At 39.5% G+C, this 12,354-nt stretch overlaps 1 protein-coding gene across 10 annotated transcripts in view; it reads left to right on the top strand.

The window, feature by feature from the left end:
* Positions 1 to 12,354, top strand: part of LOC114293405 (aromatic aminotransferase ISS1-like) — a 36,220-nt gene that overhangs the window by 2,029 nt on the left and 21,837 nt on the right. For 2 of the 10 annotated variants that reach the window (XM_082894701.1, XM_082894700.1), the window contains exons 2-7: positions 1,642 to 1,689; positions 3,681 to 3,809; positions 4,062 to 4,121; positions 9,777 to 9,933; positions 10,269 to 10,375; positions 10,543 to 10,601. In XM_082894701.1, the coding sequence (XP_082750827.1) occupies positions 1,642 to 1,689; positions 3,681 to 3,809; positions 4,062 to 4,121; positions 9,777 to 9,933; positions 10,269 to 10,375; positions 10,543 to 10,601 (560 nt within the window). Of the gene's footprint in view, positions 1 to 1,641; positions 1,690 to 3,680; positions 3,810 to 4,061; positions 4,122 to 9,776; positions 9,934 to 10,268; positions 10,602 to 11,450; positions 11,464 to 12,354 lie in introns of those variants that run through there. The other 8 variants (XR_014344494.1, XR_014344493.1, XM_082894704.1 and 5 more) reach the window with 6 other exon arrangements.

The following is a 12,354-nucleotide window of genomic DNA, read 5'->3' as shown; positions in this document are numbered from 1 at the left end:
TATTTGAGTTTGAGGGGGGTATTCTACATATATCATGGTGAGCATGGTTACACACCATGCGAACCACCCAAGCTGGTGAGCATGGTTATACACCATGGGAACCACCCAAGCCACCCCATGGCGCACTCCCTAAGTCGCCCCCTTGGTGCACCATCAAAGCTTCTACAACGGTCCGGCATGACCCCGTAAACTGTCCCGACATTGATTCCGGTCAGCTTCTACATCGGTCCGGCATGACCCCGTAAACTGTCCCGACATTGATTCCGGTCATCTTCTACAACGGTCCGGCATGACCCCGTAAACTGTCCCGACATTGATTCCGGTCAGCTTCTACAACGGTCCGGCATGACCCCGTAAACTGTCCCGACATTGATTCCGGTCAGCTTCTACATCGGTCCGGCATGACTCCGTAAACTGTCCCGACATTGATTCCGGTTAGCTTCTACATTGGTCTGGCATGGCCTCGTAAACTGTCCTGACCTTGATTCCGGTTAGCTTCTACATCGGTCCGGCATGACCTCGTAAACTGTCCAGACATTATCTGCTACAACGGTTCGACACGACCATACAGTGTCTTCTCCAACGGTGTGACACGACTATACCGTGTCTTCAACAACGATTTGACACAACCATACAGTGTCTCCTATCCTATTTTATTTTATTTATCAGTTTACTTTCCTGTTTTGTTACTCTCTCCAAACTCAAGTTGGTTAGTACCTATCCTCCTTGAGTTTGAGGGGGGCTGTTAATATATTTTATGTTAGTGTATATTAATGTATGCTTACTTTATGCTTACTTTAGTGCTAGTGCTGTTAGCCTTTCGGCTGTATGTAATAATAGTGCTTCGGCCACTCTCAGTCCCTCTCCTATATAAGGAGCCCCTCACCATTTGTAATTATACAATATTCAATACATATTCAATACACAATTCATTCTCTCTATTTCTCTCACTTTACATTAATTCTAACAATAATAATAAGAAGAAGAAAAAAAAATCAATTATCTATAGTTCAAAATTATTCCAATAGCTTATATTCTACTACAATAAATTACAATAACATCCAGGTTTAAAGAACTTTGCCATAAGTGTATGAACAAAATATAAAATGGCAGTATGGGGGATTTTGTTGAAAGGGGCAAAGTGAACAACATTTTCAAAACCACGGGCTCAAGACTAATTTTTGAAAAGTTAGGGGGGGCATGTGCCCCTCCTACGCCTCCGTCCCTGGTTACAATCGAAGAGGCTTTTGGTTGTGCCTTGAGTAGTGTTTCGTTATGACCCTCAGTTATGATTTGATGACCTGTTTCTGTCTCATTGGGATATTAGTTAGGACCTATTGTGATTATTATTTTGGTTATGACCGAAAAGGTTTTTGGTTATGCCGTGTTTGGTTATGATTCATTGTATTTTTTCTAGTTATGACTGAAAATGATTTAGTTATGACATTTTTGAAATGGCATAACTTGCATAATGAAGGGTGTGTATTGTAGAATGACCCTTTACTTTTACATATATGTATCTGTATATATCTCTTTTTTAGGTTTTTTTATCTGCTTGTCGACAGTAGGTGTTTAATTCTTTTCATTTTCATTATTGATTGGTTAATTTTTACATAATTAGATTTATTGGGTGATCTGCAGTTAGCAGAATTGAATAAGAGTGCTAAGGATGCTATGCCTCTGGGCCAGGTTGAAAATTTGCTTCTTTAATACTGTCCTTTTTGTTTTTTGTTTTCCCATAAACTCTCTTGTTGTTATTGTTGTTACAACATTATTTCTTCGTTCAAAAATCTGTAGGCGGTTTTTCAACTTTTCCATTTTGTTCCATGGGAATACGATTCAAGATTTATATATTTCTAGTGTAAAAAATCTAAATGGCAATGTTGGATTTTATCACATGGTTTAGAGCCAGGTTCAGGAGGCTTTTTGTAAATCTGAGCTAAGGGCAACTCTAACAATGTTAGTCAAAATAGCTATCCAAAATTACACTTCTATCTTAGGTAGCCACTTTTTCAATATAGCTATCTTTTTAAACTGTTATATTTTTCAAATGGTCATATTTTTCTAACGGCCATTTTTTCCATTGGTCAAAATTTTCTAATGGTTACATATTCTCAATGGTTATATTATCCTGCTCAATCCAATTTTCTTTCTTTCCTTCTTTTTTTTGCCCCTTAATTGTAAAAGGAAAGGGTTAAGAATAAAATAATGGATGAGTAGTGTACAGTGCCTCAATAAGGGTGGCAAGGCACTATAGATTGAATTGTTTTGACTACTCTGCTGGAGTTCTTTTGGTAGATTTTGGCTGGATAATTTAACAAAAATTGGGGTTTGCCTACTCTTCTGGAGTTTCTCTAAGCTCAATTATGAATTGGGTTGGAATGCTCTTTGTTAATTAAATTTTTTCTGGTTCAATGCGCATATAAGCACATGTATGGAAGATAAACTTCTACTTAGACAGTTGAGTAGCATTTTCATGCCTTCTTGTTGGATAGCTTGGTATATATTTGTTGAGCACATTTCCTAACAGCTTGAGCTTTGGGGATAATTGATGGCTTAACATCGTAAGTTGGGGGAGGTCTCTCTATTTGCATACTTTCTCTCTCATTTGTGTTCTTTCCTCTCTTTATGTATATTTTCATCTCCATGTGCCAGATGGGGTTGCACATGAGGGGGAGTGTTGGATCGCTTGATATACATTGTTGGGCACATTTTCTAAAAGCTTAGGCTTTCAGGACAATTGTTGAACTTTAGTTTCTCTAGTGGTGGATGGGATGGGACAGAAATCTAGAACTTGGGTCAATTTAGATAACCAAGATTCTAGGGCTATGTTTGGATGGCAAGAATCAAAGATAAGGAATGGGAATTCCATTATAGTACTAAGATTCATGTGTCAAAGCAATTCTAGCATGTGGATTGTTTGAATGTCTAGTTGTAAATTTTAATTCTCTATGTAGATTCTAGGGCTATGTTTGGATGGCAAGAATCAAAGATAAGGAATGGGAATTCCATTATAGTACTAAGATTCATGTGTCAAAGCAATTCTAGCATGTGGATTGTTTGAATGTCTGGTTGTAAATTTTAATTCTCTATGTAAGTATGATACGATGCTCTTCCATTTTAGCTGAATGTTTCAAGTAGATTTAATGAATTCTTCCACCAAATAGTTGTAATTTACCCACATAGTGTCGCTATTTAGTATGGGGCCTTAACCAACGACACTATTGGAATTGTGTGTTGAGTTCAAAGCCCAACCTTAGACACACATGTATGTGCATGTAGACGTAGGCAATATATTGCATTTCCACAATAACGATTGCTTGAATATGATTCAGTACTCATATTTAAATATTATTTCTACTCAAACACATTCCAAATCACCCTCCATGCTTCAATGTGATTCTACACTAATTGTCAACCACATGTATTGCAGATACTTTTACGTAGATGGCAGAAAATTAAATTACTTTTCTCTTCCATGCTAGAAAGGAAGTAAAGTTGTATGTCAATTTCTGAAGTATAAATCAAGTCACCAAGTGAATCTCTGTTTATTTTGTTTCATTGAAGTGACTATCAACTTTTAGAGTATTTTGCACCATTTAAGTCATATTCTTTGATTGATGAGGCTTATTTTCCAATCATTGGGCTGTACTTTATTCATTAGTGGCATTGTGATTTAGGGGGCAGTTTATTGGCAGCCACCTGGGCAGGCTCTTGAGAAGGTCAAACAGATAGCATGGGAGATCTCATCTAGTCGTTATGGCACTCATGAAGGTCTTCCAGAACTCAGAGAGGCATTAGTAGAGAAGGTAATCATTTGGAAATAAGATTCAATCCTATATGTAGAATTTCCTTGTCGTATTGTAGGTTCACCAGAATTGGAACATGTTAGCTATCAACATTTTTCCTTTTATGGCATGTGTGATCTTCATATGAAACTAGGACATTGATCAGAAACCAGTGTAAATCACTCGAGGATAACATATGATTGGGTTAAACAAGATTTTTTTTTTCCCAATTAAATTTATTTATTTTCTTCCTTTCGTATTTTGAATCCACAGCTGTGCCAGGAGAATAAGCTATCGAAATCTTCTGTCATGGTAACAGCTGGTTCAAATCAGGTATGTGGTACTACTTACTCTCAGTCCTTGGCTGACATATGACTTTATAAGATTTTGTAGGTCCATAATCATTTCTTGGGTGGTTTATGGATGGGGTATCCCACACACTTTCTATGGCACATTACATTTGTTATTGGTATGAACATAGTGGGTACATCATGAATTCTTGCAGTATAATTAAAAATTGGATCTGATACTTTGATAATAGTTGCTGCATGTTCTTATGGATCTTTAATCAACACTGAGCTTCTAAACCGGAATTGCTATGCATTTTTATATTTTAATTTAAATGTTCATTATGCAGTTCTCCAAGGCTTACCTATGGTAAGCTATGAAGCATAGACACGGACACATGACATGGATACACGACACAGACACATCAGACACATCAGCACGGAACATTCCAAAACAGTAGGGCATGGACACAGACACGGTTCAGATATGACACTAATGATTATATCTTGATAGTATATTATATAGTTATATGTGCATAATATTTACAAAATTAAATAAAAACTTTATACTAAGTAAATCTTGTAATTAATTTCTTACATGAATTGTTAGATCACTCAATCATAGTAGTTAAAAACCAGTCAAACAATAGCAAACTGTTAATGTAAATTGTGTAAACACCTCCACCTAACCTACCACTACCACCTACCACACACACTCACCTCCTCACCTACTCCTCACCTAACCTCCACTACCATCTACACCTACCACTACCACCTACCACATTCTCTTCTATATATAGTAATTGTAAACATATAATCTAAATAACAATCTTGTAATAATATCAATCAATAATATACATCAATTTATTTTACATGGTATCAAAGCTAGGTTAAGAACCTAGTATTTTCGCTTCACCGGCGGGCGGCAGCCTCGCCTTGGCCGCCCGCCGGACCTCTCATCTTCCAACTATTTCTGATTACTCTCTTCCATTGTTGCCGCAGCTACTCCACCACCGAGCCGAGTAAGCCGGATTTTCATCCATCAAAACCAACACTGAGGCTCTTATTCTGTTCAAGAAGACGATAGAGAATGATCCGAAACAAGTGACTCAACTCGATCTCAACCAACCCAGCCACCGACGGACCACTCCTCTCCGCCTGACTCTGCCGCCGGACCTCAACACATATCTACATAACAGCAACACAAGAGAGTGTCCTCCCTTGAACTTCGGATCAGAATATCCGGATCAGGTGCTACAACCATTTGTTGGGTTGGACCATCCCCTGCTGTCCCGACGGGGACCTCAATGTTCTCCGCCGGTTTCAGTCTCACTCCCCTCCAGCCATGGGAGGCCTGATCAAACCATGCATTCATCACCTCTCTCTCGGTCACCATGCATGACCACAGAGCAACACACAACTCTCCCTCTCTCTTCTCGACATGACAACTCTCCCTCTCTCTTCTCGACATGACTTTTAGACCCACGGGTCACTCTCTCTCCTTCCATGCACACACTAGAGCTTCAACACTGATATGGAGAGACACTGAGGCACGGATCCCCCTCTCTCGGCACACCACACCAACACACACCCATGCACACTCTTACACGGATCTCTCCAGTGTAAAAAAAAAAAAAAAAAACAAAAAAAAAAAACAAAACAAAAACCCAAAGGTGTGCAGCGGAGGCCGATCTCTCTCTCTCTTTAGGCCCAGACACACACACAGCTTGAGATACATACACACGGGAAAGAAAAGAGGAGACACACATACATCTCACTCACGGCAGTCCAGCCATGGACAACAACAACTCACACACCCAGCATCACCAACTCAGTTCAGTAAGTCCTCCTCCGACAACCTGGCCAATCATGGCCATCTCTCTCTCTCTCTAGACCCATGCACACAACACACCCAGCACAAACACACATAGACACACCGAGACCAAAATCTTTCTCTCTCCATGGCCCCATTATCATAATCGGCACTGATGCTTCACTCAACATAATTTTATTTTAATATATATCTATGTATATGTTTATTATATTTTCTCCCACTATGTCCACTTTTACATAAACTTATACCTCTTTTTCTTTTTCTTCTGAAGCCAACACCATGACAGTGTCCACTTTATATTAACATCTTTCACATCCCACCATGTCCTCTTTTTATTTTTAAAACCTATCTTCCCTTCTGCATCCCACTCACCGACTCCCTCACATCTCTTTCTTTTTTTTTTTTTTTTTTTTTTTTTTTTTTTTTTTTTTTTAACAAAACAAAAACCCAAAATAATTTCCCAATTTGCACAATACATCATATTTTATTCATCTCAGGGATCCACCCCGATCACACTTTTACACCACACACACAAAACAAAAAAAAAAAAAAAAAAAAAACCAACCCACAACCAAAAACAACACACCCCCATCCACAGGCGGGATTTTTCTCTACTCTGCCGCCGGTCTTTTCTTCTTGCCTCCGTCCTGGGCGACCCTTGCCGGTGTTGCCTCCGTGTTTCCCACTCCACTGGGCATGATCACTACTCCCTGCTCCTCCACTGCAGCATATGGCGGCCCTCCAAATCGGAACATCACGGTGGCCTTCCGCTTCAGCTCCTTGTTTTCTGCCTTTAGCACGCTTATCTCTGCTCGCGCATCCTTATACATGTGTTGGAGCAGAGCCAGCTGGGAGTTTAATTGCTGCACCTCATTTGTCCTACTCTGCAGCCGGTGCGACAAGTTTGTAACCGCCGTCATGGACTCCACACATGCCTTCAAAGTATACTGATTAGCCTCCACATCCGTTTGCACTGCCATTTTTTGCTCCACCGACTGCATCGGAAAGTTCAACGGAGCAAACCCAGTGGCGCTTGGTTGAGGTTCCAGTGCCACCGCACCAGTTCTCTCTCTTGTTGACTCGTTGAGGTCGGGAAAGAGAGTCAGTAGACCACGGGAAGACGAGGCCATTTTCTGGGCAACCAAGTGTTACAAAATATCTCTCGCAACAGAGTGTTACAAACACTCTCTCTCAGCACAACGAAGAGTTTTTCAGAGTCTTTTAGCGGGTTTTCTGCCTCAGCCTCAGCCTCGGCTTCGATTTATAAAGACCTTGATGCCGAGGCAGCCACGCGCATCGCGCGCCTCTTGACGCCCGACAAACTGGCACGCCTTTTCATGGCACATTTTTTGATAAAGTGGGCACGCCTTTTGAGGGCACAACTTTTGAGGGCTCGATATATATCTACATGTATATTTTTTGGGCAGCCTATCTACGCACTCATACAGTGTCTTCTACACCGGTCAGCTTTATCAATCCCTTTGTTTCAACCTCAAATAGGTTTCTATCTTCACACCTATTTGAGTTTGAGGGGGGGTTATACACAGTATCATGTATAAGTCGCTCATGGCGCACTGTGCACCACCCCAACCTCTTCTACAACGGTCCGACATGACCCCGTAAACTGTCCTGCTACAACGGTCCGACATGACCCCGTAAACTGTCTTCTACATTGGTCTGACACGACCACACAGTGTCTGCTACAACGGTCCGACATGACCCCGTAAACTATCCTGCTACATCGGTCCGACATGACCCCGTAAACTGTCTTCTACAACGGTCCGACATGACCCCGTAAACTGCCTGCTACATCGGTCCGACATGACCCCGTAAACTGTCTTCTACAACGGTCCGACATGACCCCGTAAACTGTCCTGCTACATCGGTCCGACATGACCCCGTAAACTGTCCTGCTACAACGGTCCGACATGACCCCGTAAACTGTCTTCTACAACAGTCCGACATGACCCCGTAAACTGTCCTGCTACAACGGTCCGACATGACCCCGTAAAATGTCTTCTACAACGGTCTGACACGACCATACCGTGTCTCCTATCCTGTTTTATTTTATTTATCAGTTTATTTTTCTGTTTTGTTACTCTCTCCAAACTCAAGTTGGCTAGTGTCTATCCTCCTTGAGTTTGAGGGGGGCTGTTAATGTAAATTGTGTAAACACCTCCACCTAACCTACCACTACCACCTACCACACACACTCACCTCCTCACCTACTCCTCACCTAACCTCCACTACCATCTACACCTACCACTACCACCTACCACCTACCACATTCTCTTCTATATATAGTAATTGTAAACATATAATCTAAATAACAATCTTGTAACAATATCAATCAATAATATACATCAATAATCTAAATAATATATAATTCCGACATTTTTTACTCATCCTCTTTAGTCATTTGCTAATACATTTACTTATCTTTTCATTTTTCATTTAATTTTACGTGAAACTTCTATAGGATTATTCTCAATAATTAAACATTTTTAAGGGAATAAGATATTTATGTTAAATTCTCAAACTTTGAAAATCATACATTAGCTAGCAAATGTCAATGAACTGTTGGTCTCATGTTTATTTTTTAGTGATAGACATGGCCAAGAAGTAACAGACATGTCGCAAAATGAGTGTCAAACACGTGTCCGAGAGTGTCCAAGGAGTGCCGGTGTCCAACATGGTCACGTCACCTTCTTAGAATTGTTCGTGCTTCTTAGATGATAAGTATCATTGTTACTGCACTGACATCTTCACATTAATGGCAACATCTTAATTGCAAGCAGCGTGAAGTGCACTTTGCTGTGTCATGGACTCTGAAGAGTTTCGCCCTTGCCAGAACTAAATTTAATGGTGTGATTGAATTTGAAGAGAAGTAGCATTCTTAAGAAGATAGTACATTGAGGGTGAACTTGCTCTTTAGCATTTGTAATGTATGCCTTAATTCTTTTTAGGAATATATCTGTGTTAGCTGGATATGAGACAAGAAGGCAATCAAAATTAAGTTAATTAACTGGAGAGATGGCATTACATTGGGCTGAACTTACCAAACTTTAAGATCTATTTGGTTGTGTTTTTTGTTTTCATTTTCCAGAAAACTCGAAAAACTTATTTGGTGAATCATTTCAGAAAACTGTTTTTGAGAAAAAAAATTTCCCACTTTCTAGAAAATAACAATTTTTTTTTTTCAATTTTAAAAAACTGCTTTTGCACAAAAATAAAAATGATGGTCATTTCAAACTTTTCATTGCTTTTGTTTCCGAAAACACGAGAGTGAAAACACAACCAAACAAGCTCTGAAAGTCTCTAGTTATGGGTCTGGTAGATGAATCTTTCTTAGCCATTGAGCTAAGAATCAAACCATTTAAATTAACTTTCTTGCATTTTTGTCCACAATCACTCACAACCTAAACTTCCCCAATATTTCCTTTTCTTCTAATACTCTCATTAATCTCAAATTCCTCATTTCGACCATATGCTTATTCGAGGAGCATATAATATATGGAGTAGTTAGCATTCTACAATGATAAGCATGATCAGATAAATGACAATTGTTAGAAGGAATACAAACCAGAAGTAATGTAACACATAATCTATCTAAACCAGAAGTAACATAGCTGTTCGTAACTTTCATTTCATAATATTTTTATTTCTAATCCTTTTATGCATTTATGTAACTCCTAGGTTCTTGTTATGATGGCAAGAATGTGATCTATGCATTATCATTCTGTGTTTTTTGTCAAACTTTTGCATTATCATTCTGTGTTTTTTGTCAAACTTTTCTCTTTCTTCTCCTGATCTTTCTGTGCCTGTTCCCCACTTCATACTGATTTTAAATGGATTTTCAATTAACAGGGATTTTTGAATCTTGTGCTTGCACTATGCCATGTTGTGGATTCTGTGGTACTGTTTGCACCATACTTCTTCAATGCATATATGTCCTTCAAGATGACTGGCATCAATAACATACTGGTGGGTCCCAGTGATCCTATGACACTTCTGCCAGATGCAGGTTTGATGTGATGAACTGATATTTCTTAGCTCATAATGCTGATCCTTCAATACCATGTCCTTTCCCTACACCCTTCTCTTCTTACCCCAATTTAACTTCTCATAAGATGTTGAATTTCTTTAGTTTCCCCATCTTTAGATTGCTGAGAGAGTGCAGGAGATACTAAACAAATGAAGAAAAAAAAAAAAAAAATCAAGCATGAGATTAACATCGAACTCAACTCAATTGAGACTAACAAAACTAATTGGCTTGATCAGTTTAATTTTCTTTCTTTTCCTCTTGAAACCAAGCTGTTACATATTATTGCAAATGATTTCTGTGAGAATTTTTTATAGACTGGCTAGAGAAGACTCTTTCTGAAACTAAACCAGTCCCCAAGCTTGTCTCTATCGTAAATCCTGGAAATCCATCAGGGACCTGCATTCCAGAACCTCTGCTCAAGGTCTCACTCTCTCAATCTCTCGGTGCACCCTCAGCACATGCAAACACGCATATCCACATCTGATGCGTATCACTTTTCAGTTGATGTAGATTGTTGATTTTGGAGGAATATTTGTAACTCCCTTTTTAATTTCCTTAATGAAACTAGTTTGTGCTTGTCTTATTTAGAGAATTTCAGAAATCTGCGGAAGGGCTGGTTCTTGGCTTGTGATAGATAATGCATACGAGTGAGTTCACCATGTTGGTTAAACTTTTCCAACTCTAAGATGTACGGACATGGACAGAGATTTTTAAAAATTAGGACACGGACATTATGGAGATAAAAAAAAATTAATTTTAATGTATTTATATTTTCTATCTGTATGAATATATATTATTTTTATCTCCTGCTGATTCTTAGAAAACCTTCCAAAGTTTTGAAAGAAATCCTAAGTTGGGTGATAAATACAATCTTCATTATGTATGATACAAACAAACATCAAACATCTTATGGTCAGTTGTCCAACAATTCACCATCTCAAATTTACAGAAAGTGTATATTCTTAGATCCACAATAACATACTACTCAGGGTGAATTACTAGTCTAAATTACGCCCATAAAATTTAAACTAGATTATTATTTAAACGTAAAATGTATGCACACAAATACATGACATGACACGGACACGCAGACATGTAAAATTTTAAAAAATGCAGGACACGACACAACACGTTGGAGACATATGCAAAACATATAATTTTATATATTTATTATGCTATATTTTTAAATATTTAATATTTATTTTATGTCACATATTTAATTTTATCAAATTTATTAATCTTAAGTGTGCTTTAGTAAAAAATTTTACTTTTTTTGAGAAAAATGGTCCTCAGCGTGTCCCCAATGTATTCTCAGCATGTCCCAACGTGTCCCAAGTGTTGTAGCGTGTCTAACTTTCTACAGCGTGTCCGACACGTGTTGGACACCTGTACATCACCTTTGGAAAGGTGTCTGTGCGTCATAGATTTAAATAATATGCATCAATGCTCGAGCTGAATGATTGTGCACTGTGATCATTTTCATCTTTGGCCTGTAGGTACTTTGTATATTGTTAATGTAAATTGTAAACATACCTACTCTCCACCTACTCCACCTACCACCTCCACTTCACCTACTCCACCTACCACCTACTACCACCTACTCTTCTATATATAGGAATCATTGTAACATTCAATATAATCAATCAATAAAAATCAATATATACATAATTGTTTCTCTCTTTCTTTCCCTATACATTTATTCTTACATGGTATCAGAGCTAGGTTAAGAACCTAGTATTTTCGTTCCACCGGCGGGCGGCAATCACGCCTTGGCCGCCCGCCGGACAAACCCAAATTTTCCTAATTTCTTCTTCAATGGCAGATTCTTCAACAACACTTCACCACCAGCAGCACCACCAACTACTCCACTGTCAAGCCACCACCACTGCAACTCCACAACCGGGCCATCATCACCGATAGCCTCACTCACCTTGGCTGCTTCATGTTCTTCTCAGGCCGAACCTTACACTAATCCAACACCCAGAGATCCCATTGAACTCCATCAGCACACACTCAGACACGGCCATACACACAGTGCTTCATACCACTGCCATAAACCCAGAGCTTCATGCACACCACACACACACACAGCCGATACACCAGGCATACACCTGCACACGATTCACACAGACCACAGCCCAGCTCACACACACCAGCGATGCATGATCTCTCTCGGCACCTGGTCTCTCTCTCTCTGGCCTGCACTGGTTCGGTGATGAAGAGCTGACACACATACGCACATGCATCTGCTCTCGGGCACTGTCACTCTCTCTCTGCGGGGTGTCTGTGTGTTGGGTCTCTCGGCCATGCATTTTTGGGAGGACATTCTATTCTCTCACTCTCTCTCTCTACAACGCACACGGGTTTCTCTCTCTCTTTGAGGGGGCCACCCAGTCAAAC

Source organism: Camellia sinensis, chromosome 11 (assembly GCF_055761805.1).
Source record: "Camellia sinensis isolate YWXY chromosome 11, ASM5576180v1, whole genome shotgun sequence".
Lineage (NCBI taxonomy): Eukaryota > Viridiplantae > Streptophyta > Magnoliopsida > Ericales > Theaceae > Camellia > Camellia sinensis.
This window is presented reverse-complemented; position numbering and strand designations above follow the sequence as displayed.